Source organism: Theropithecus gelada, chromosome 6, assembly GCF_003255815.1.
Source record: "Theropithecus gelada isolate Dixy chromosome 6, Tgel_1.0, whole genome shotgun sequence".
Classification (NCBI taxonomy): domain Eukaryota; kingdom Metazoa; phylum Chordata; class Mammalia; order Primates; family Cercopithecidae; genus Theropithecus; species Theropithecus gelada.
Genome location: NC_037673.1, coordinates 155,330,886 through 155,353,430, shown reverse-complemented (window position 1 = coordinate 155,353,430; position 22,545 = coordinate 155,330,886). Strand labels below are relative to the sequence as shown.

Below are 22,545 nucleotides of genomic sequence, written 5' to 3'. Positions count from 1 at the left end.
GGCTAATGGCATCACAATATTTATCCATTCAATGTTCAACAAGTATTTATTGAGTGCCTACTAGTTCCAGGGACTTGATAAACACCAGGAACATAACAAAAACAAAGAAGGCCAAGATCATACCCTTATGGGGCTGATATTCTACTTAGGGGGACACACAGACAATGAATAGGAAAGCACATCTACATCTCTCTACTATCCATCTGAGTCTATGTCGATACCTATGTTGAGAGAAATTTCAGTGTTAAGTAACATGACTGACTATTCAAATGCTAGATTTTAAGTCCCCCATTTAACTCAATTCCTGAAACTTTAATTTCAAAAGTCTCCTTTGACATTCATACATGAAGTTTATCTTTAAGGATTCATGTGACTCAGCATATTTTGGTAAACATTGGTTTAAAGTTCTTTTCTTGAAAGGACAAAAGGAAACCAGAATGTTTGTGAAACAGTAAATGCCTCCTCTGGCTTTTTCTCACGTTCCCTGAGAAATCATACACTGCTTTTGAGACAGGCAATTCTTGGGAATGAAAGAATCTGTGTTATGAAACCCAGAGAACTCTGATTAGGGAACAAACCAAAACACACCAAGGAACTCAGAAGAAGAGCTGGCATCCTCTGATTTATGTGGTAGCCACTTCAGGGAAATAGAGAGATAATATGGAGGTTCAGTCAGCACAGTCGCCAAGAATATATACTTTTCATATTTCAGCTTCCTTTACGAACTCCAAATAATATATTTTAAATGTCGTGTCTAACTCCAAAAAGATCCATGTTTCAGCGTGGTGGAGGGAAAACAAGTTTGCCTGTTTGGTCCCTAACACTTTGATATCTCTTTTAAAATCCATAGTTTGATTTGGTTTTAGAGCTTTAATTATGCTTTTATATTACAGTTTTCTTATTTAAGTGTCTGCTTCATGTCTATCACTCAGTACCCCCTGCCTATCTCAAAAGAGATGGATGTTATTATCCTAACTGAGGAGGAGGGAGAATGCTGTGAGAATTATTAATACATAAATTTAAAAATTAATCTGGAAAGTGCTTTAGGGTCCCCAGAGAAGCTCTACCCAAACATAAAGCATATGTAATATTATTATCAGCACCTCCACAGAGCAGACAGGAGCTGGTGCAGTATAAGATTAGTAAACTGAGGCACAGAGGGTGTCAATGAGTGAATGGGCTAGCATGCCTTAGAACGAAAACCCTTAGATGGGTAACATCTAAAAACCACCTTGCCAGTGCCCACTTTAGGCTTTTTCTAGCCACAAATGTTTATTATTTTTCCAGAGAAGAAACCTTTCCTTCCCTTTATCCCTTCTCTTCGAGTCTTTGCTTGTTTTGGACTTTTTTTTTTTTTTTTAACTTTTAAGTGTTGAAGGTGATTATGGTTAAAATATTAGGTCCTAAACCTAGTAATGAGAAATCGCTGGTGTGTTTTCTAGTAACCCCAGTTATTTTTTGGCTTTGTGGCTTGGAACGTCAAATTGCATTTATTTTACCTACTCCTATTGGTTGGAAAACATGGATAAAGGCTTATCTTGGAATTGCTTTTTTTGTTTTCCTGGGGAATCATTCTCAGCTTGCCTTTCACCAGTGAGGAAAGCTGTTTTGAGTGGCCACTATGTTCCCAGGATGTTTCAAGGTGTGGGAAAAGCTGAGGATACAATCCATGCTTTCAAAGGCAGAGGTCAGATGCAAAGTACATGTACCAGGAATTATGGAAAAACAAGAAACAGTCATATGGAGAGACAGTCATTGTTGTATAATGATGGTCAATTGGCTGACTGGCCACTTCCAGTTGATTCCTTAATCATATTTCTTAACTTTCCTGAAACTTATTTTCCTCCTCTATGAACCCGCTAATAATCATACCTACCCCTTAATACTACAGAATGCAAATCACTAAAAGGGTTTAATATAGTGCTTGACACATGAGAAAAAGATAACAAAAGGTCATTATTGTTGAAGTCATTATCAATGTCATTACCATCGTCAATTTAGTGAGAACTAGAACAACACAAATAATAAAAGCTGCTGGCTCTCAGAGGGGAAAGTAGTCCCCAAGAGTTTGCTCTTTCCTCCTGGAATTCTACAACATGTTTCCACTCATGTTTTTGGTTTTTTTTTTTTTTTTTTTGAGACGCAGTCTCGCTCTGTCACCCAGGCTGGAGTGCAGTGGCGCGATCTCGGCTCACTGCAAGCTCCACCTCCCGGGTTCACACCATTCTCGTGCCTCAGCCTCCCGAGTAGCTGGGACTACAGGCGCCCGCCACCGCGCCGGGCTAATTTTTGTATTTTTAGTAAAGACGGAGTTTTACCATGTTAGCCAAGGTGGTCTCGATCTCCCGACCTCATGATCCGCCCGTCTCGGCCTCCCAAAGTGCTGGGATTGCAGGCGTGAGCCACCGCGCCCGGCTTCACTCATGTTTTTAAACACTAGGTACTCTCATTTACCTACCATGTGGACCGTACTTTTGATAAGCTGGGAAGTTGTCTAAAAGCCATGTAGAAGATTGTCCTCTTCCCTGCCCCTCTTCTGGGCTTCCAGACTTTGTGTAGGCTGCCTCTTTGGAGTTCAACATGCACAGCTGCATGATCTACCATGCATTCTCTCTCTTGGTGTCAGCTCTTCTGTCAAGGAGAGGTCCCATTCAAACACCTTCATGTCTGGCTCTATCTCTGTTATGGCCACAGCAGCTTTACTTTGTACCCAGAGGCCACAGTGGGCATATCTTGCCTGGCTAACCCCCCACAGGGTTCTTCAGGTCCTGCGGTCTGAGTCTGGAGCAGGGAAAATGCTCACACAGGCAGCTTAGAGGGAGCAGAAGTGTTGCTGCTGGCGGTCCCTGGCATGCTGACAGCCTCACCTGGAGCCTTGTAGAGATTATGTGTGTTTCATCTCAATGCCACATGGAAAAATTATTTCTTCTGAATATAGTATTAATGCGTTTTTATTATTGAGCGATTGGAGAATTCAGAGAGACATACAGAAGAAAGTAAAATTACCCATACCTCTACCATCTAGAGGTAACTTTTAACATTTTGATGTTTTTCTTTTCTTCTATGCAAATACATATCTAATTGTTTTTTTTTTTTTTTTTTTTTTTTTTGAGATGGAGTCTTGCTCAGTCGCCAGGCTGGAGTGCAGTGGTGCAATCTCAGCTCACTGCAAGCTCCACATCCTGGGTTCACGCCATTCTCCTGCCTCAGCCTCCCAAGTAGCTGGGACTACAGGCACCCGCCACTATGCCTGGCTATTTTTTTGCATTTTTAGTAGAGACGGGGTTTCACCATGTTAGCCAGGATGGTCTCGATCTCCTGATCTCGTGATCCGCCCGCCTCAGCCTCCCAAAGTGCTGGGATTACAGGTGTGAGCCACCGCGCCTGGCCTCTAATTCTTATATAATCACGTGTAATACATATAGTCCCAAACTTATTACACTTTTTAAATAACATTTTTCTCATAATAAAAATAATGGCTTTATATGTACAAATAGGTTTATTCTGTAAGTATTTACATGATCTGGTGCAAGTTTGGGGAATTTACACACACAGAAATACATACACATAGCAGGAAGAGGCAGACAGAGAAGACAAATCACATCAAATGTTATCAGTCCAGAAATAAACACTCTTACCATTTAGCAAAGATCTTTTGTGGCGTACTTTTTAAGTATTAATTTTTAAACCTTTTTTTTTTTTTCATTTCATCTTATTTCTCACTGGAGTTACAGACATTTAGACATCTTTTTCTTTTTTACCACTTATATACAAGCAGTGGTCTCATGCTCATATTTAGACCTGAGTGCTGAGCCAGTCAGATAACTAATATTAAAAGCAACTTAGGTAGAAAATGAGAGTTGAGTACTATCAGGTTAAGAACAGTAGACTCCCCTGGACTCATGGATAATGATTACGATACCCAGTGGAGTCAATGATTTAGTAGAATTCTGGACCAATTTATGTAAATATTCCAGAAATATTTTGAAAATATTCTGTATGTAAGTCATTAACTACTTAATTTGTTTATTTTTATTTTTATTTTTTTCTGAGACAGTCTTGCTCTGTTGCCCACGCTGGACAGCAGTGGTGCAATCACGACTCACTGCAACCTTGACTTCCTGGGCTCAAGCAATTCTCCCACTTCAGCCTCCCAAGTAGATGGGACTAGAGGCACATGCCGCCATGCTTGGTAAATTAAAAAAAAATTTTTTTTAGAGGCTTTGTTTCTCAGGCTGGTCTCAAATTCTTGGGCTCAAGTGATCCTCCTGCTTCAGCCTCCCAAAGTGTTGAGATTACAGATGTGAGCCATCACACCAGGCCAAGTTAACTACTTTAGAGGTTACAAATGTGAATTAGACTGTTCCTGATCTCAGGAAATATCTTATGAGAGAAAGATGTATAGGACAGTATTTATGCCACAAAGCAAAATAGGCTGCTAAGCATTATAGTATCAATATCATAATAGTATAAATTCCTTAAAAATGCAGGCAACTTTGACCCTTACGATCAGGTAAAACTTACTGGAAGAGGGAGCATATGACTGGGGTCTTTAAGAATAAGTAGAATGTCAGTAGAAGAATGTTTAGGAAAGAATGGCATGAAGAAAGCAAAACTGTTGAGCAAGGGAATGGTGTTTTCATGTATCCACATGCCCTTTACTCCAGAATGTGGTAAAGCAAAGTGGGAAGTGTGCCTAGGAAGGAAAATTGGCCATCAAGCCTTGGTGAACCCTTAATATTATCCTGTCAAGGAGTTTGAACTATGTAGTAGGCAAAGGGGGCAGATGAGAGTTTGGTTTGAGGCAGGGCATAATATGATGAGATTGTATTTGAAGAAAATAATTATGATGGAAAAAGTAGAGGTAGAGGGAGACCATTTAGAAGGCAATTTTTCCTACTATGTAATAGTGTAAGAAAGAGTGACAGACTGAACAGGAGAAAGACAAGAAGCACAGAAGAGCCACTGAGGCCCAGTTAGGGGCAGAATCAATATGACTTAAGAAAAATAAAGGAAGAAAAAGAAATAATGATAACCTCAAGTTTTCTGTTTTGAGTAATTCAAAGGCTAACATTCCTTTAACTGAGACAGGAGACACAAAAACAAGAAATATTTATTCAGAGGTAGTAAGATGATAAATTTAGCTTGGGTCATGTTGAGATTGAGATGGCAAGAAGACTTATTTGGGGGAGATTCTGTTACTCTGTTGCTAATAAAAGTTTGATGCTTGGCCAAAGAGATCAAGTCTACAGGTGTAGATTTGGAAATCAGTTTAGCTGAGGTGGTTGAGCTAATGAGTGAAATCAAGAAGTGCTAGGCAAATAGAGGGGAAGAAAGGACAAAACTTGTGAAATTTCTACAATTAACAAGTTGACAGAAAAGTGGAGCAAATGAAGAAAATCAAAATAACCAGGAATCAATGAATAAGAGAAGATCTCTGGAAAACACTTCTTTACAGGTATAAGAGACTGGTTTTCATCCTAGTGTTTCAAATAATTTTAGTTAACTTGCCTGACCATCAACTTTTCTCATCTGAAATACATAAACCACAAACATGAGTTTTAAAAATTAGTGAACATGAAAGTGCTTTGGTAAACCATCAGACGCTTTGCAAGTCTTACGTCTTATGATTATTGTCACATAAGAAAATGGAGAGTCCCAAAAAGGGAAAGAGTGTAGTGTCAGATGCTACAGAGTCTCAGAAGAATATTTATTTCTAGCCGAAATTGTTTGGCTTATAATTTAAGGAAATTACGTCAAAGAATGAAATCTGTTCTCTAATCACTTAGAACAGTATTTACCAAAGTAATGGGCATGGGACCTTGGTAGCACAGGAGACAATTTTAGATTTGACACAGACATGGAATAGAACTGAATCACACTGTGAGAAAGTTAGTCTCCTTTTGGTTTCTCTTTTAATCACTCCTTTTGTTTCTCTTTTAATTTTTGTTTTATTCCATAATTCTGATTTTTATTAAAGGGATAAAGTCTCAGGGCAAAGAAGTCTTTAACATTTAACACTAGCTAATCACCCTTTTCAATAAATTTCTTCAGGTTGTCAATAATATCTAGCTAGAATTTATATCATATGAACTTCAAGGTTACTAGCTACAATACCTTCTTATTTTGCAGTTAATACCAGTTTTCCAATTATGGTATTGACATAAAGTTTTCTTTTAAAATAACTTTTTTAAATAAAAAGATAATCACTTTTTAAAATATTAAGTATGTGATTGTATAGGTGGTATGTAGATATGACAAAACTAAGAAAGTGATAGTCCAATGATAAAAGTTCGAAAAACAGACTAGCCCTCCCTCCTTCTGTTGCTTTGAGTGGCTGCCTTGGGTTCAACCAGGCTGGAATAATGTGTGAAACATACTTTGTGATTCGTGGGTCCTGAGTTCTACACCCTAGATCTAGACCCTGTCCTTCCTCTAGGATGTTGGGTCAATTTTCAGAGCCACCAGACATTTCTAGATTTTTGTGTCCTTAGCTGTCAAATAAGAAGATTAGCTTTAAACTATCACTAACATTCCTTCCAGCAATAAATTCTACAGTTCTTTGAGTGATTAGTAAATAAGCCAGTGCTTTCAAATTGATCAAAGTTAGCTAAAATGTTTTTCCTCCATAAGCATCAATATCATGTGTCAGTGCTAGAGATTCTTCCCAGACTAATACGCACAGCTAGGAAAACATCAACAAATTTATTCTCTAATTATGATTCAGATTCTACCTCATCTGTGAAGGATGGTTGTTTAGAAGGAATTTCTGCTTTAGTTAGGGCAATTAATTAAAATTGAAAATGAAATTGTAAATGAAAATTTGTTTGCATTTCCTGAGCCTAATGCTTTACGCTAAAGCCTCACTCTCAGTCTGTAGTTTCATTGCAGTCATATCTAATCAATTTATAAAGCCCATGAATTTTGTTCCTCGGTATAGCAACTCATACATATTAAGTCCCTATACTTAAAAATAATCTTCATCCATCTATTTACTAATATCTTTCCATCTTTTAAAATTTATTTCCCTTGGAACAAGGAGTGCAGGTGAAGTGTTAACTGGCTGAAAGTTCTTATCAGTATTATTGTGAGTTAATGGCACTCTATATTCCAAGTACACGTTAAAATTAGAAGCATACCTTCTATTTGAAATATAACAACATGGATCATCCTTTACCAAAAGCATGGCAAAGAACCAGGCAATAAATGAAAAATGGAGACAGCATGGGTACAGAAAACACACACACAGTCCTTGGATCAGAAAAAAACTGAGTTTGTTACTGCCTTTAAAAAGTTTCCATATGAACAATTTTTTCTCTATGATTACAAAGGAAGTGTTTGTCCCGTGACTTTTTTGAACTGCATCAGTGTTACCTTTTGCTGTAACTTGCTGTCACAAGGGTAAAGTTGCTTATGCAAGCAACTTAATTTTAAGATTCTGTTTTCTCACCTGAAAAAAAAGGATGAAAATACAGTCATTGTTCTGACCCATTAGTGTTTGTATGTAAAATATCCAGCAATGTGGTAGATACCTCCTGGGTACTCAACAAGTGTTAGTTCCCAACATTGCAGTAACAGTGTCTCAAAAATTAACATGCTCTTGATTTGGGGAAGATCATCTTTCACTGCCCTTCAGAGCCTCTTTCTTATCTTATTCTCTCTATATTATTAAACTCGATTTCCTGATCTCCATGCTTACAGATTACACGAGCAAATTAGAAGGTGCTAAGAACAACAGGAAAAAAAAAAAGACAAAGAAGCAGAATAAAAGAGAAATAATTTCAAAATCTTAGAAACCTGGAGCCATTTAGTACAGGGATAAATAGCTCTTCATGCCTCAACAGTCATTCAGAGCTTTTTTATATTACAGCAAGATAGAATATAGGGTATTCTAAATGATGATCTTGATTTACCAAGGGTAAGTTAAATTATACACACTTTGCTTATTTTAAAAAGCATACAATGCATTTTGGAAGAATTAACAATATGAATAGAACTTTTTAAATAATTTTAACTTTTATTTTAGATTTAGGGGGTACAAGCGCAGGTTTGTAACGTGGGTATATTGATGTTGAGGTTTGGGATACGAATGACCCTGTCATCCAGGTAGTGAGCAATGTACAGATAGTTTTTCAATCTTTGTTCCTTTCCTTCCTTCCCCACTCTAGGAGTCCCCGGTGTCTGTAGTTGCCATGTTTATGTCCATGAGTACCTCCCACTTAGCTCCTACTTATAAGTGAGAATATGCAGTATTTGATTTTCTGTTCCTGTGTAGAACAAAATTTTAAGAAACCTTTTTGTGTGTTTTGCTGGGTAAAACCTTAGCCTTTGAAAACACTAAGCCATGGAGATGAACTCAGTCTTCAGGGGTTCCACATAAGCATGGTCTTACTGAAATATCTTTTGTGCATCTTCAGCAAATAAGCCAAGGCTCCATGTATTCTATGGAAGAGGATAAGGCATTTGTAATTGCTAAGTTAAAATGGTTTTATGCAGATATGACTTTTTCTTTGTTTCAGAAAGCAACATTTGATATAAATTACTTGTGGGCTTTAGCAGTAACAACTTTCTCAAATTATTTTCCCTAGGACTTGGTGTTAGAACGGTTTATCCAGTTGGGGTACCCATGGGCTGTATCCAGCCTCTCATGGTGTTATCTGTGATTCTCTGGGAAAAACACTTGAACTGGGCCTGGTTTGCACATTGAAATAAGGAGCCCTTTCTAAGTTATTCCCATGAGAGAACAGCACAAGCATGTTAGTTTAAACTCATGTATACCGTATAAATTATCCACTGTATGCGGTGGACTCAATACCGCAAATGTTGAGCTAACTGCATCTGAAAGGAGTCAAAGAGGACACTTGCAGAATCCCATAGAAAGAGAACATGTAGAATCCAGCACCATCAGAGGTCAACCAGTCAAATACCAGGGCTGGATTTTTCAAAGAACCAGATAATGCCAGTTTTATGGCCATTAATAACATTTTAGTTATGTAAACAAAGATAAGAGTAATAAAAAATAAATTCTGCTTCATAGTGTAATCTGATTGCCAGCAGAGTTCAGAAATGAACTTTCTCATTGTGCACGTGGCGTTGCATAATGGACCAGTGATCATTCCGCAGCCTCCTCAGCCTTCCCTTTCCCTTTCCCTTTTATGGAGAGTCCTTAGTTCTGCCAGATCCATAAGCTATTCCAGGGAGGCAGATTCTTTTCTTTCTCCTGTTAAGCTCTTTGATTGTGCCTCTGGTAGTTAATATACCAAATGGTCTTCAGAGGTACTTCATACGTGCACACTGCAGCTAATCAGAGTGCCTTGGCCTACTGTTCCCCTACTTCTGTGTTTTCCACATGTTGACGGGCTCAGTTCAAACACCAGGCCTCTCAACTTCTGGAGAGGCATGGCAAAGCTCGGCTCTGATTTGGTCTGCTTCAGAGATTTTCCAAAGGATATCCTGTAGTAGATAAATCATTTCATTAGGCCAGGTTCTCTGTTCAAACCAGGAAGCAGAGGGCCTGCCATGTAGGCAAACCCAGATAATGTCGTTATGGCTGTACTCAGAGCATTTGTAAATATTGTTGTCAGTGTCTTTCACGCAGGTTCCATCAAGATTGGATTTAAACATAGACAGCTTAATTATGTGTTTTAAAGCTTTGTTTATGGAGAGCTGTTAGGAAGACTGTGAAGTTTTAAATATTGAAATGACAATTTTTTCCCCCCAAATGTCTCCTCCAGTTGATCACTCCTCATGCCATCCGTGTGCAGACCCCTCCTCGGCACATCCCTGGTGTTGTGGAAGTCACACTGTCCTACAAATCTAAGCAGTTCTGCAAAGGAACACCAGGCAGATTCATTTACACAGGTAAGAACCACTGCAGATGGTGAGCACAGAACTGCCTTGGTCCTATGGGGTCTTTCCCCTTGTCTTCTATGTCTAAAAGCATATATTTTATTTTAAAATCTAGTTAAAGTCTGCTTTCTTTCTTCATTTTACCATATGTATGAGCAAACATGGTGCTTTTATTATTATATTAAGATTTCATCTAGGTGGCCATGCTGAATGGCAGGATCTGTTGAAATAACTGGTTGGATGCCTAAAGATGCCCCATGAAAAATAAGAGAAGGGGAAAAGAGGTGTAGATAATCCTGAGTTTCTGGATGTTAAGCCACCTTGTTAGGGTTTGTTTGCTTTATGGAGTAGGGTTGTGCTTTCAGGAACAGTACGTCTTTCCTCTAGCCTGTTCACCGCATTTGTATTACATACAATTGGTAGTTTTCATGTTTAATTCTGGGTTGGTGCCTTCTTTCCAAGTATGCTGCATTTTTGTCCTCCCAAAACAGCCTTGGCACATGGATCTGCCTTGTGGCAAGAAGCTGGGGTTTCAGAGTGAATGTGAATTCCCTCCCATCAGACAGACAGAACCAGGCAGCATCGCTGTGGAATTACATCAAGTATAAAGGCTGAATGCCCAATGTGTACTCTAAGAGATCCCTAGATTGTGAAGTGCAAACCAGACACCCACGGATCTTTTACAATTCACATTCGGCTGCAGTAGGTCTAGGCAGAACCTGAGATCCTGTGGTTCTTAAGAGCTCCCAGGTGAGGCTGATGCTGCTGGTCAAAGAACCACAAGTGCAGTGTGGTTCTGGGTCCTCTGCTTAGTGTCAGTTATCCTTGGATAGTGGTAACTGTCTCCACGAACTGGTCCCAGGTTTCCTTTTCCATTCAGTAAAAGACCACAAGGCCAGCCTAAGTACAGAGCGGAAGTTGCTTTCACACAAAGAGATAACAGAGCAGTGACGGGATAACAGTTAACAAATCATAATTATAACAATACAATTAAATGGACGACTTTTATTTTTCTGTAACATTTTACTTCAGAGAATCTTTCCCTTGTATTTCAATATTAGGAGTAAAACCAAACGTACTTCTTAGTCACCCAGTTTCTCTCTCTCTCTCTCTCTCTCCCTTGAAATTATAAAAACAATTAATGCATCCTGACCCTTGGAAATGCCTCCCAGCCCTTTAAACAAAATGCAGGTTTGGTGCCTGCCTGACGATTAGTTTTAGTTAATTGAAAATTATAGGATTGACCCAAGAGGAAAATTTTGTTTGCACTCCAATCACTTTTACAAATTAAGGAAAATTACCGCAATTTTGTTTAGCTAAGGTTTCACACTGAGTTCAAGAAATTAGCTCAGCCATCCCAACAAAGTCAGCACTTTGTTAGTGAGCACTTGAAAAAATAATAGTCTATCTGGAGTTTTGTGGTGTATACAAACGAAGCATAGAGAAAGCTATGATGCTTTATAGAAGTAGGCCAAGTGTTTTTAATTAGGCTCATTGGTTCAGCATAGGTTTTGAAGAACAATCAAACTAGCAGATTAGCTGTTTCTTTTAAAGCTAGGATTTCTTGCCATTCATTTTTCCCATGAGAACTTCCACATAGCAGTGTGTGTGTGTGTGTGTGTGCGCGCGTGCGCGTGTGTGTGTTTTACAAGTCTCATTATGGGGCTGCAGGAAAAGGACCAATTGAAACTCCTGATACTGTAACATTCCCCAGCATCATTCCAATGGATGGGAGTTTTTCAAAATGTTCCCCACTGAACTCGGTGTTCTGGAACATATTTCAAAACCACAGAGGCCAAATGTTTTCTCTGAGAAGTTTGGACTCTGTTTTTGGCCGAAAACATTAGGCCTTGCTGGCTGCTTATTTACTCAGCTATTAAGAACAAGAAAAGGAGAAGAAAAAGAAGAAAATGCTTGTGTGGTGGGAGGTACAGGAGGCAATCAGGCATGGTTTCCGCTTTGGTGACAACGTCCCTGCCCATTAATGGTTCCATTTTGTGGTCAGGTCTCATTTAGAAGAAATTATTTTTAATCAGTCTTCAACAAAATATCCCCTAGAGCCACCTGGCCATAAAAGTTAGAAGAAAAAAAAAAACCACCCTCATTAAATTACTTAAGTTCTCAAAAGAAAAGAGCTAGCGATCCATCAATATTTGGAGTTTTTTTTAAAAAAAAAAAAAAAAAAAAAAAAAAGATTGCCATCAATTTAAGAAATCACATCTTAAAAAATCTATAGCACACTGGAATTAAGATTAAAGTGTCGGATTTTCAAGTCTAGAAAAGTAGTTAAGGATAAGAGCAATAAGTTGGCGCATATGCATGTGTGTACATCTGTGAGAAATTTAAGGTATGAAAAAATGCTTCTGGTGATCTCGCCTCAAACTGTGGGCACCAGATAAGAAGCCTTTTTTTTTTTTTTTTTTTTTTTTTAATTATTCTAGGAGAGAGTTCTAACCTCTCCCCATATTGGAAAAATAAAAATCTGAAGAAATTGGCACAACGATTTCCCCTCTGGTATAGTTACTTGGCTGTTAACAGTTATTATGACATCACATCATTTCTAACGAAAGGGAATCTGTGTTCATTGGTGACCTATGCACGGACCTTTTGATCATTAGCATTAAATGCCTCCACCATGTGTTACTTGTTCATGGCTGGGGCTACTGGCCTCTGTGATTCACTCAGTTTACCTCTGCTGTCACCACTTACTAGTAAGGGTATAGAGATGGCTCATAAAACCTCTCTGTTCTTTGTATCCAAACAACTGCTCGGATCATTGTAAATGTACAGCACCACTCCTTTGTCCACCCACAGAAGTTCACACTTCATTTTCTTTAACATCCATAGTATTTCAAGATGTGAGACTTGGTTTTCTGGATTGGGTGAGCTAACTCTCTTATTTCTTAGTGAAATATCACTTGGAATTTTTCCCTTGAAAAATATTATTGAGCTGAAAAGTAACACCCCAAACTAAGGCCTTATTGCTGTTTTTAAAGTATGCAAGAGAGAGTTGGCATTTGTAGATGTGAATGTCTCTAAAAGTCGATAACATTAAAAAGAAGAAAAAAGGCAGGAACAGCATGGCCTAATCTATACTAATAAAGGCAGACCTGTTGGGGAGGGAAGAATCTGACGAAGCACAGATTGCCTGCAAGCTGACTCCACTTGTAAGGATGGTAAGGAAGCATACATCTCTCCCTCATTGGTCCTTCAGACCAGAGACGCACGAGGAATCCACAGCTGCTAGTGTGCCATGCCCCTGTGTTTGTCCGATCAGAGTCACAGACTCTGGAAAGTGAATCCTGACTGGATTAGAAGCAGAAAAGCTCACTAGCACTTTCTAGATCTTACTTTATTGTGTCCAGTTATTCTTATGTAAATGTAGGGCAAGGCTGACTTTAGTTTTCAATAAATGCTTTCTAAGAGAAGGAAATACAAATGCTATCTAATCACAGGATTGATTTCAAAGCACTATCATCGTTATTTCTGGTCAGTCAGTCCAGTGGGAATTAAATCCACTATAACCTCACTGCCATGTAAGGGCTTTACCTAATACCTTTAGTATTCTCACAGCTTGTTTTCTTGAAGTTGTTATGTCTTTAAGTGACTTGGATCCTTTAGAATCGTGATCTCTCCTGCTAGGCCCTAAGTAGTCTTGGAAGCTAATAAAAGACTCTTAGGCACCTTTAGCTGCTTCCTCAAAGTTTTGTAGTTGGTTTTCCTGATGAGAAGTGGCCAATTTCAAATGCATGTTTTGCTTTCATTCTAGTTATTTTTCTGTAAGAGACGTCTCTGTATCTCGGGGAATATGTGACTGGAAGAATGGGCCACCAGGGCAAGGTTTGAGCAGCCTAGGGGTACCCTGAGAGCTGTACACCACCTGACCCCCCAAAAGTTGGTTAAAACCCTGATGAATGATCATCTAACAACTCAGATGTCTGGTTAGGTCACTTATCAGATCTTTTCTACCACTAACTTTTCCAATTCTAAACATTTTTCACCCAATTTCCTGTTCCTGTGGAAGGACTAACCCACATTCCTGTGTATTAGCCTGTGAACTAACTTCAAAATGAGAATTCTTCGTGGAAATACTTCCTGTTTGTACCTTGTGCCCAAAATAACTCCACATCCCTTGCCAATGCATAACACATTGCTTTGCACATAGGAGGGGCTATTTTGTCTGTATATGCTCTGTGGAACTTGACAGCTTTTACTATGACTTAAGTTTTCCGTTTTTTTCTCCCTATCCCTCTTACTTTCTTGTTGCTCTCCCATCTCTCCTATCTTCCTTACTCCTTCCTCTCTCTTTTCTTTACTCCCCTTATCCTTTCCTCCCTCACTCCTAAGGGGATAGTACCTCGCGTACTGATTGAGTGCTTAGGTTCAAGATGATGGATATAGATTGAGTTCTCAGATCTACCATTTACTAGAGAGGTTATCCTTGGGACATCATATGATGCCTCTAAACCACAGTCACTTTATCTTTATAAGGAAATAATAATATACCTTGCTGGGGTTGTTTTTAGGATCAGGGAAACATATGTAAAGTTTTAGGATCACGGAACTGTATTTAGCATGAGGCTAGATACTAGTAGTTTCCATTAATAAATGGTGCCCACTATGATTCATTCCTTTGTTTCTGAGCCCCTACCAGGAATAACTATTTTCGATTGTTTATCATCCTTGTCCTCTTCCTAGAAATCTAAGAAATGTCTTTTGGGATTTTTAGTAACACAACTATAGGTATCAGTTTAAAGAAACAACACCCATCAACCCCAAATAAAAGGAGCAAAGTGTAAACAAAGTAGCAAGAAAAAGAAATGCATAAGTGTAAATGTAATAATTTGCTTAAAACAAATATTTTCGCAGGAATGCATCACACAGCTAATAAGTTCTCTGGTGTTAACGTTTTTAGAGAATGACACATGCTTGTTCTCTTATTTCTATCTCAGCCCCTCCTCTGGAGGTCCTAGCAACAGGAGTACAGCCTATCACCAACTCTCTTCAAAAGTATTTAGGTTATAATCAGCTTCAACTCCAGCTTCCAGAGTTTTCACCAGAAAGCTGTTTCTCATTCTTGGAAACTTCCTCCACAAAATGAAGGCTGCCACTTTGGGCTTGAACAAAGTCATCAGTTTTAGGGAAGAAGTGGAGAGTTTGCACCTAATGGATCTCCTGCAATTTAGCCTTTTCTTACATAAATTCTTCATTACAATACACTTCTGAAAAGCCACTTTCATGTCATTACCCTGCAGAGAAACCTTCCCTCTTTGCTCACTGTATGTAAGATGTAGCCCAAGTCCCGATGTTTGGCTCACTGTGCTCTGGGGCTAGGGCTTATGATGCTCCAGTCAAACCGGTTTCCTTGCTGTGCCTCCAGCTCACTTTAGCTACTTTGGATATGGTGATTCACCTGAAGGATCCAGTTCAAACTCTTACCTCTCTGAAGTGTTCTCAGACCACCTGGGTATAGTATACTGAACCCTGGGCTGACAGCTATGAGTCTTGCGTTGTATCCCAGCTTTGCTACTCACTAGCTGTGAGACCTAGGACACGTTGCTTACAGGCTCCGGAACTGACTTTGGTCCTCCCTGTAACTCATCTTGATTGACTGGGAGAGTCTCTGTCCTTGAATCTCTTTTGCTCCATGTGCTAAAACCATCCCATTCATCATTCACTTCCTTTTTTCCTTAGCTCTCTTGTTCTGTTTGTAGACAAATCATAAAAAGTCCACAAGCTTCATGAAGAAAGAGAAACTCTTCCTCAATCTTATTTTATATACTATGTTGAAGCGATTTGGCTCAGCATTTTACTTGCAATAGGTGCTAATAATTGATTGACATATTGCCCAGGATCAATGGGTCTTCATTGATTTTTGTGCTCTGGATAATATGGAATGTAAATAAGAGCTGTTAATTAAGAATCTGTCCCTTTCTACTTGAAGTTTTACATTCATAGAAGATAGTTTGTTTAAATGAAAAAATGAGATTTGGCTTATAAATACTTTTCATTTTCTTTTCTGTAAAATGGAGCTATTTTAATAGTACCTTCATCTAAGGAGTAAAAGGGTTAATGTATGTAATGCAATCCTGAGAGTACCTGGTCCAGTATGAGTGCTCCCCAAAAGTAAGTGAGAAAAGCAGACAGTGGGTATATATTTTTTTGAAAATCCAAAAAACTAGTCATTAGAGTTTGATGTTATGTATGTGCCAGCTTTGATTATGATTAAATACATTGTTTCTTTCTAGGCATTAAGAATAGGAATAAAAATACCTGTGTCCTGTTCTGATTTTACCACTTCCTTTTGTTACTTCATTCATTCACCTCACAAATGTTTGTGGATTGCCTGTCCTATTCTAGGCAATGTTCTAAAGCAGTTCTAGGCCAAGTCCTAAAACAGTGTTGAGCAAAACCAGACACAATCCCTGTTTTCTTTATTTTAAAGACTAAGAGGAAAATGGACGTTCATAAGTTTACTATTTCAAACCTGGTACGTGTCCAGAAAGACAGAAATAGTGCTTTTGATCAGCACATAATAAAGGAGCCCTGACCAGTCAGTCAGAGATATTTCTCTACAGGAAAAATCACATGAGCTGAAGTTTGAAGGATGACAAAGAGCTAACCCAACAATCATTGAAGGGTGAGGGTAGCATGGGGTTGGGGAATGAGTCTTCCAGCAGAAGGAACAAATGAAAAGGCCCTAGATGGGAGGAAACGCAGTACCTTGGAAGACTGTAAGAATTGCCATGAGGCTGACAAATCAAGAGGGAGGAGGAGAACTGTGAGAGAGAAGGCTGCGAGAAGTAGGCAGGGACACGTGTATGTAAAACCTTATAAGCCATGGGGAGGAGTTTGGTTGTTACCTTAAGAACAATGGACAGCTTTGAAGTGTCTGAAACGACAGCTGGATGTGACCAGGTTTACATTTTGGGAACAAACTAACTCTGGCTTCAAGAAGCATAGGAGACCAGAATGTATCTTGGAAGACCTCTTAGGAGGTCGTTGCAGTAGTCTGGGAAAGAGGTTTGGTGACTTTGATTTGGGTGGCAATCAGTGGAGATGGAATGGAGTGAGAGGAATCAAGAGGAATTTAAGAGGAAAAATGGAAAGGACTTTGAGATGGGTTAGATGTGGGGATGAGGGAGACAGAGGGGTTAAAGCTGCTAGATTTTCGTATTCCTCAACTTAATGGTAGGGCTATCATTTTCTGTGCATCCCAAGGATCTTGTGAGTATCAATGAAAAAATGGCCATGAAAATATTTTGCTCAGTGTAATATTCTATACATATGTTAATTGTTATAAAGACAAGCCTCAGCAAACTCAGGAAGAATTGGAGAAAGGAAGGCAAGAATGTTTTTCTTTTTTGTCAGATTGTTTTCACTTAGGATTCAGCCGAAAGAGGGCTGGGTAATGAATACTTGACTAGCAGCTCTGCCTTAGCAGTGTCCTAATTGGAATAGACCCAACAAGAAAGAAAAATTCACAGGCTGCTCCTGTCCACATGTCTTAAATATGACTCCAAATGAACCATTTACACACAAAGAAAAGAATTCAAGGCAGAGGGAGTGTTTATTCTGTTTGCTTTTGTGATACAAAGGGTAGGTCCCAAGCTTCTTTCCCCCCACCCCCCCCCCACAAAATATGATTTTTCCTGATGAGATGTATGCTGATGTGACCAGTGATTCTGAATCTGCTGGCATTTGTACAGTTAAATACTGTTGGTGCCATAATGGGAACAACAACAACAACAAAAGTCACTGAAAGTAACCATTGTACTTCTGTGACAGCTATAGAATGAGAGCCGTTTCTGCAAAGAATAAAGCTGGTCTGAAGGAAGCATATTATTTTGCATATTTTACATATATACTTTCCAAGAAATATGACCTTTATTTCCTATTTGGAGTGGAGTGTAATCAGGACTTGAGTAGCTAGTATAACAGGATCATTAAAAGGGATATTTTCACTGACATTAGAGGTCTAAATAGCCACGAGGCCTTATATACAACCTTGGCTTTTTCCTGTCTACCCAGAGTTAATAAGTGATAAGGCCAGGAGAGAGATAAATCACAGAAATCCCTGTCCAAAGAAAACATATTGACTACAGCCAAGCAAATAACAGACCATAACCAACGGTGCCATTCATCATTCATGTAATAGGGATATAAAGTATTTCCTACCAATGAAACCGTATAGTAGGAAGAGGCAGATAAGCTCGCCCAATCTAAGGCATGAGATTTGGTTATTAAGGAACATGAACTATTTGTCACATGGCTTTAATCTTTAAGATGTGTTGCCATTTCTAAACTATAAATTTCTGGTAAGGGATTAGAAAGCTATTAACAATAAAGGTAGGAACTGAGCTGTATATGTATTCTTGCCAATGTAATGCAACACTGTAAAGTTTTGAACCTCTAATCTTTTTAGTATGATATAACATGATTTGGTTTTCAAAGCCAATAAACTACCTGGAAGTATTCAAGCTTTTTTTTTTTTTTTTTTTTTTTTTAAGCCAAGCATCATGATAAATTAACCCTTCAGCTTTTGACTATATATCTTGAAACTTCCTCTAATATTGTGGAATAGGAGGAGGAAGCGGAACTCTAAATTTCTTTTCCTCTTTTCCTAAGATGTATTCCAAATGTTTGATGGAGGATTATTCGTTTTTCTTATCTGTGTTTGCAGTGATGTGGATGCCAGTCCTGTTCATTGTTAAAGTTAACCGAGAGACATGGAACCCACAAGGGCATTCACTCTTGTTTTTCAGTCTTTATTGCAAAGTTATACATACTGATTTCAGATCATTTAGGAAGCACCAATAAAACATAATTAAAATATTATTGAAATTGCCTACCTTCCTACCAGTTTCTTCTAACATAAACACTCAATAAACATGAGCTATTAATATTGTTTAATGATATATATTTTGCAGTATTTTTCCTATGCATATATCTGACTTATTACCATAATAGAGTTACATCTTATATCATAGTTTTTTTCATTTGAAAATACATAAATATTAGGGAGTTATGAATTTAAAACAACTTTTAGTCATTGATAATCCTCTTATGCCCCAGCAGAACCTTATAATGAGATATATCATTATCTTCATGTTAAAGCATAGCCACCTGGAATTTGGGTTCTCCTCTCTTTTTCTTTCTGAAAAACCCACAGCACAGGGTCAATAAGTCCTACACATGGATTATCTGGGGTCAGGATCTGAAATTTATCAGCCATCCCCAACTGTGTTGCTCCAAGGACCCGATGTCCTGAGAGCTTGGGACCAACTCCCAAAAGAATTTAGCTATATAGTGTGGCACTGCTTCTGTTTTCGAGCTGAACAACCTCCAAGGTAAGTGGATTCCATAATCACGCTGCCCCGCTTCCTGGGACCCACCACGTGCTGTGCTTTTTGTAAGTTAAAATGGAACTCATCTAAAACCCTAATGATATCTGAAACGTAATCAAATCCAAAATTGTAACAAAATGTAGGTAAATGTAAGTCCCTCTCTGATCCTCTGTGGCTAGCAGCATTTCCTGCTAGAGCTTTGAGTTCCTCCTTTCTCTCCCCGCTCTTCTGGTTTTCCACTTCAGTGGGCTTTTGACATTTGTTGACTTTTCTCCTGTTGTTCTCTCCTATTCCACACCTTTTTTTTCACACGAACTCTATCTTTTCTCTCAGTCTTCTTGTTCTCTACAATTGCTAAATGTAAAGGAATCCCCCACCCCCACCCCCTGTGCCACCCCTGAGAATCTGTAAAGACAAGCTCTATTATTAGCCTATTTTTAAGACCAAAAATCTCAGGTGAAGTGACTTCCTGGGTTATTTAGTAAGTGGAGGAGCCAGGACTTGGACCCTGGTGAAGGGTACCAGAGCCTGCGCTGAGTAAGCCTCCTGGCATGCTACTTTACCTTGTTAATTTATGGAATTACCTGATTCCCTGAAATTAGGTTGTTGGTGATGGGAGAGGGGGGGTTATTTATAGGACACATTGAGTTCTGACAGGAACTGGAGCCTTAAATATTTTAACCAAATTATATAATTGTGAACATAATGCATACTTATATGGAAGATTTTTAAAATACAAAAAGGTATGAAATAATGATTATCCATTATTCTATCCCTCAGGGATAATCACTGTTAATGTTTTTGAGTATTTACTTCTAATATAGAAACCATATAGAAGGAAGAGGCAGATAAGCTCTCACAATCTAAGGCATGAGATTTGGTTATTAAAGGACATGAACTATTTGTCACATGGCTTTAATCTTTAAGATGTGTTGTCATTTCTCAACTATAAATTTCTGGTAAGGGATTGGAAAACTATTAACAATAAAGGTAGGAACTGAGCTGTATATGTATTCTTGCCAATGTAATGCAACACTGTAAACTTTTGAACCTCTAATCTTTTTAGTATGATATAACATGATTTGGTTTTCAAAGCCAATAAACTATTTGGAAGTATTCAAGGGTATTCAAAGAAGGTACTAAATAATACTCCTACATTTTTATCAGTGAGTCAAAATAGGTTTATATAGTTTTGTATCCTGCTTTGTTGTTTATATTATACACTAAACATTTCCTCTGTTAGTTCAAATTCTCCCTGAATGCATTTTAGTGGGTGTATAATAGTCCATCTGATGGCTGCACCATAATTTGCTTCCTCATTCGTCTATCATTGGACAGCCATATCTTTTCTTTTTAAAGAATTTTTAACATCATTTATGCCAGAATGTAGTGTGATTCTAAATATAAGGTGTTCTCCCTTTTTTCTAGTGAAGTTTTGAGCTTCCAGGGCAAGTTAACCATATACATATTTATAGATAACAATATATTATCAAATGTCTACTTACAGTATTTCACATGTAAGTTTTTTTACTTGTACATATCTACTATCACATAATTTACAACATTTAGAAATATAACTTCTGCATTTTGGGTTTCCACCATTAATCAAACTTTTTCTAATCATTTTTTCCATCAGTTTTTTTTTTTTAAATCAAAGTCAGAGCCATTTTTCTCCCATTCTAGTCTCTTCTAAGTTGTTTGTGATACACCTCTTTTTAAATCTATGCATGGTGCTTTCACTGGAAATTTTTTTCTAAGCCGTAACCATTAGCAATATTTTAAAAACCGATATTTAAAAGGCTTGTTTTGAGGAATATTTATAATGATGAAAGGTCAGTCTCCTTAAAAAGCTACTAAATTTATATTAACTTTCTACTCCTTTTTGTCTTGACTGACTCCTGCACCTCTGTAAACATTATTAAACCACCATTGATGATGATTATTTCATGCCCCCACCAATTTGAAGTAACATAATTGAGAAAGTATCTTGCCAAGGGAGAGATTTAAAAATACTCAAATATTTAATGAGATAACTTTTTTGGAGGGCAGGGGATCTGCCCATATGTAGTTCAGCATGTTGATATTTCTTTCCTGTTGCTGGGTCCTCAGCCCTGTGCAATCCTTGGTGTGAGTTCAATTATCTGTACCACATAGTATTTTTGACTTGAGTAAAGTATGCTCACCCTTTTACGTGGACCTCATATTATTCAAGGTACTGAAAGTGCAGGTGGAAACCATCCCATTAATATCAGACCTGAGGTTTTCTGCAGTATCTCTCAATGGTGAGAGGTAGACAGAAACTGGCACTCCCTAAATCATGAGCAGAAACAACAACAGAAGAGCAGACTTCCCCTCATACCCACTGCTGTTTGACCTGGCACATGTAATTGTTCATCTTTTTCCTGTTAACATCAACTGTGGTTAACTTCTTTACATCACGGGTGGAAGGCCTCACTTGCTAGGCAGAGCCACCTGGGATCAACCTCGGTGGTTAGCTGCAGGAAGCACCAACTCCCATTCAATATGGAGTTAATTTAGATCTTTGTTTAATGCCAAAAATATATTCACATTTAAATATCTGCACAGAATATGGCCTTCCTGTTCTACACACGTTCATCATTTCCTTTTAGTTTTAATTGATTTTTAAAATAGTCAATGAGGCCAGGATGACTCTTTGAGCTTGTAGGGAGGTTTAGATGAAGGGGTGTCTCTGAATAATCTGTTTTCAGCAAGCTTATAATTCTCTACTTTTTTAAGACTAGAAAAACATTTGCACTCGTTAGTTCAGAAGACATAGGAGGGTTATCTAAAGGTTTAGAAATTTTCCTTAATAAAATTACTAGCATCAAAGCAAAAAAAATTGTGATTTACTGGAATGTTCTATATTAGGGGTCAAAGTACAGGCCTGACTACTGACACTATGTGTCTCTTCTTCATCTTAATGTTTGTAGAAACAAGTAAATTTACTTAAATGCATTTTTATAGTTGACCAAGCCTTTCTCATTCATCAGTTCTTTTTTGTTCTTTATGAGGAAAGACAGGTATTTTTAGCCCCATTTTCAGGTGTAAAAATGAGGTGTAGAAAGAAGTGAAGTGGTTCATTTATGGTCATTTAAGCCATCTAGTGATGGGTCTAAAATCAGATCTGTATTCCTCCAGTTAGTTGATTATACCTTTCAGTATCTTAGATTTTTACACCTACTAAATGGACTTACCCCAGTTTTACTCCACTTTTTAGTTTTCTATGAACATAATTCACTAATTAGACTGGGGGCTTCTAGAACCCCAAGCTACCTCCCCAGCATTGACACTTTGAGTACATGTAGTTCTTTTATTTTATTGACAGCAC

General features: G+C 38.2%; 1 protein-coding gene across 16 annotated transcripts in view; it reads left to right on the top strand.

The window, feature by feature from the left end:
- EBF1 (early B cell factor 1) overlaps positions 1-22,545 on the top strand; it is a 404,490-nt gene that overhangs the window by 313,564 nt on the left and 68,381 nt on the right. For all 16 annotated transcript variants that reach the window (XM_025388336.1, XM_025388338.1, XM_025388331.1 and 13 more), the window contains one exon: positions 9,735-9,861. In XM_025388336.1, coding sequence (XP_025244121.1) covers positions 9,735-9,861 — 127 coding nt within the window. The remainder of the gene's footprint in view (positions 1-9,734; positions 9,862-22,545) is intronic.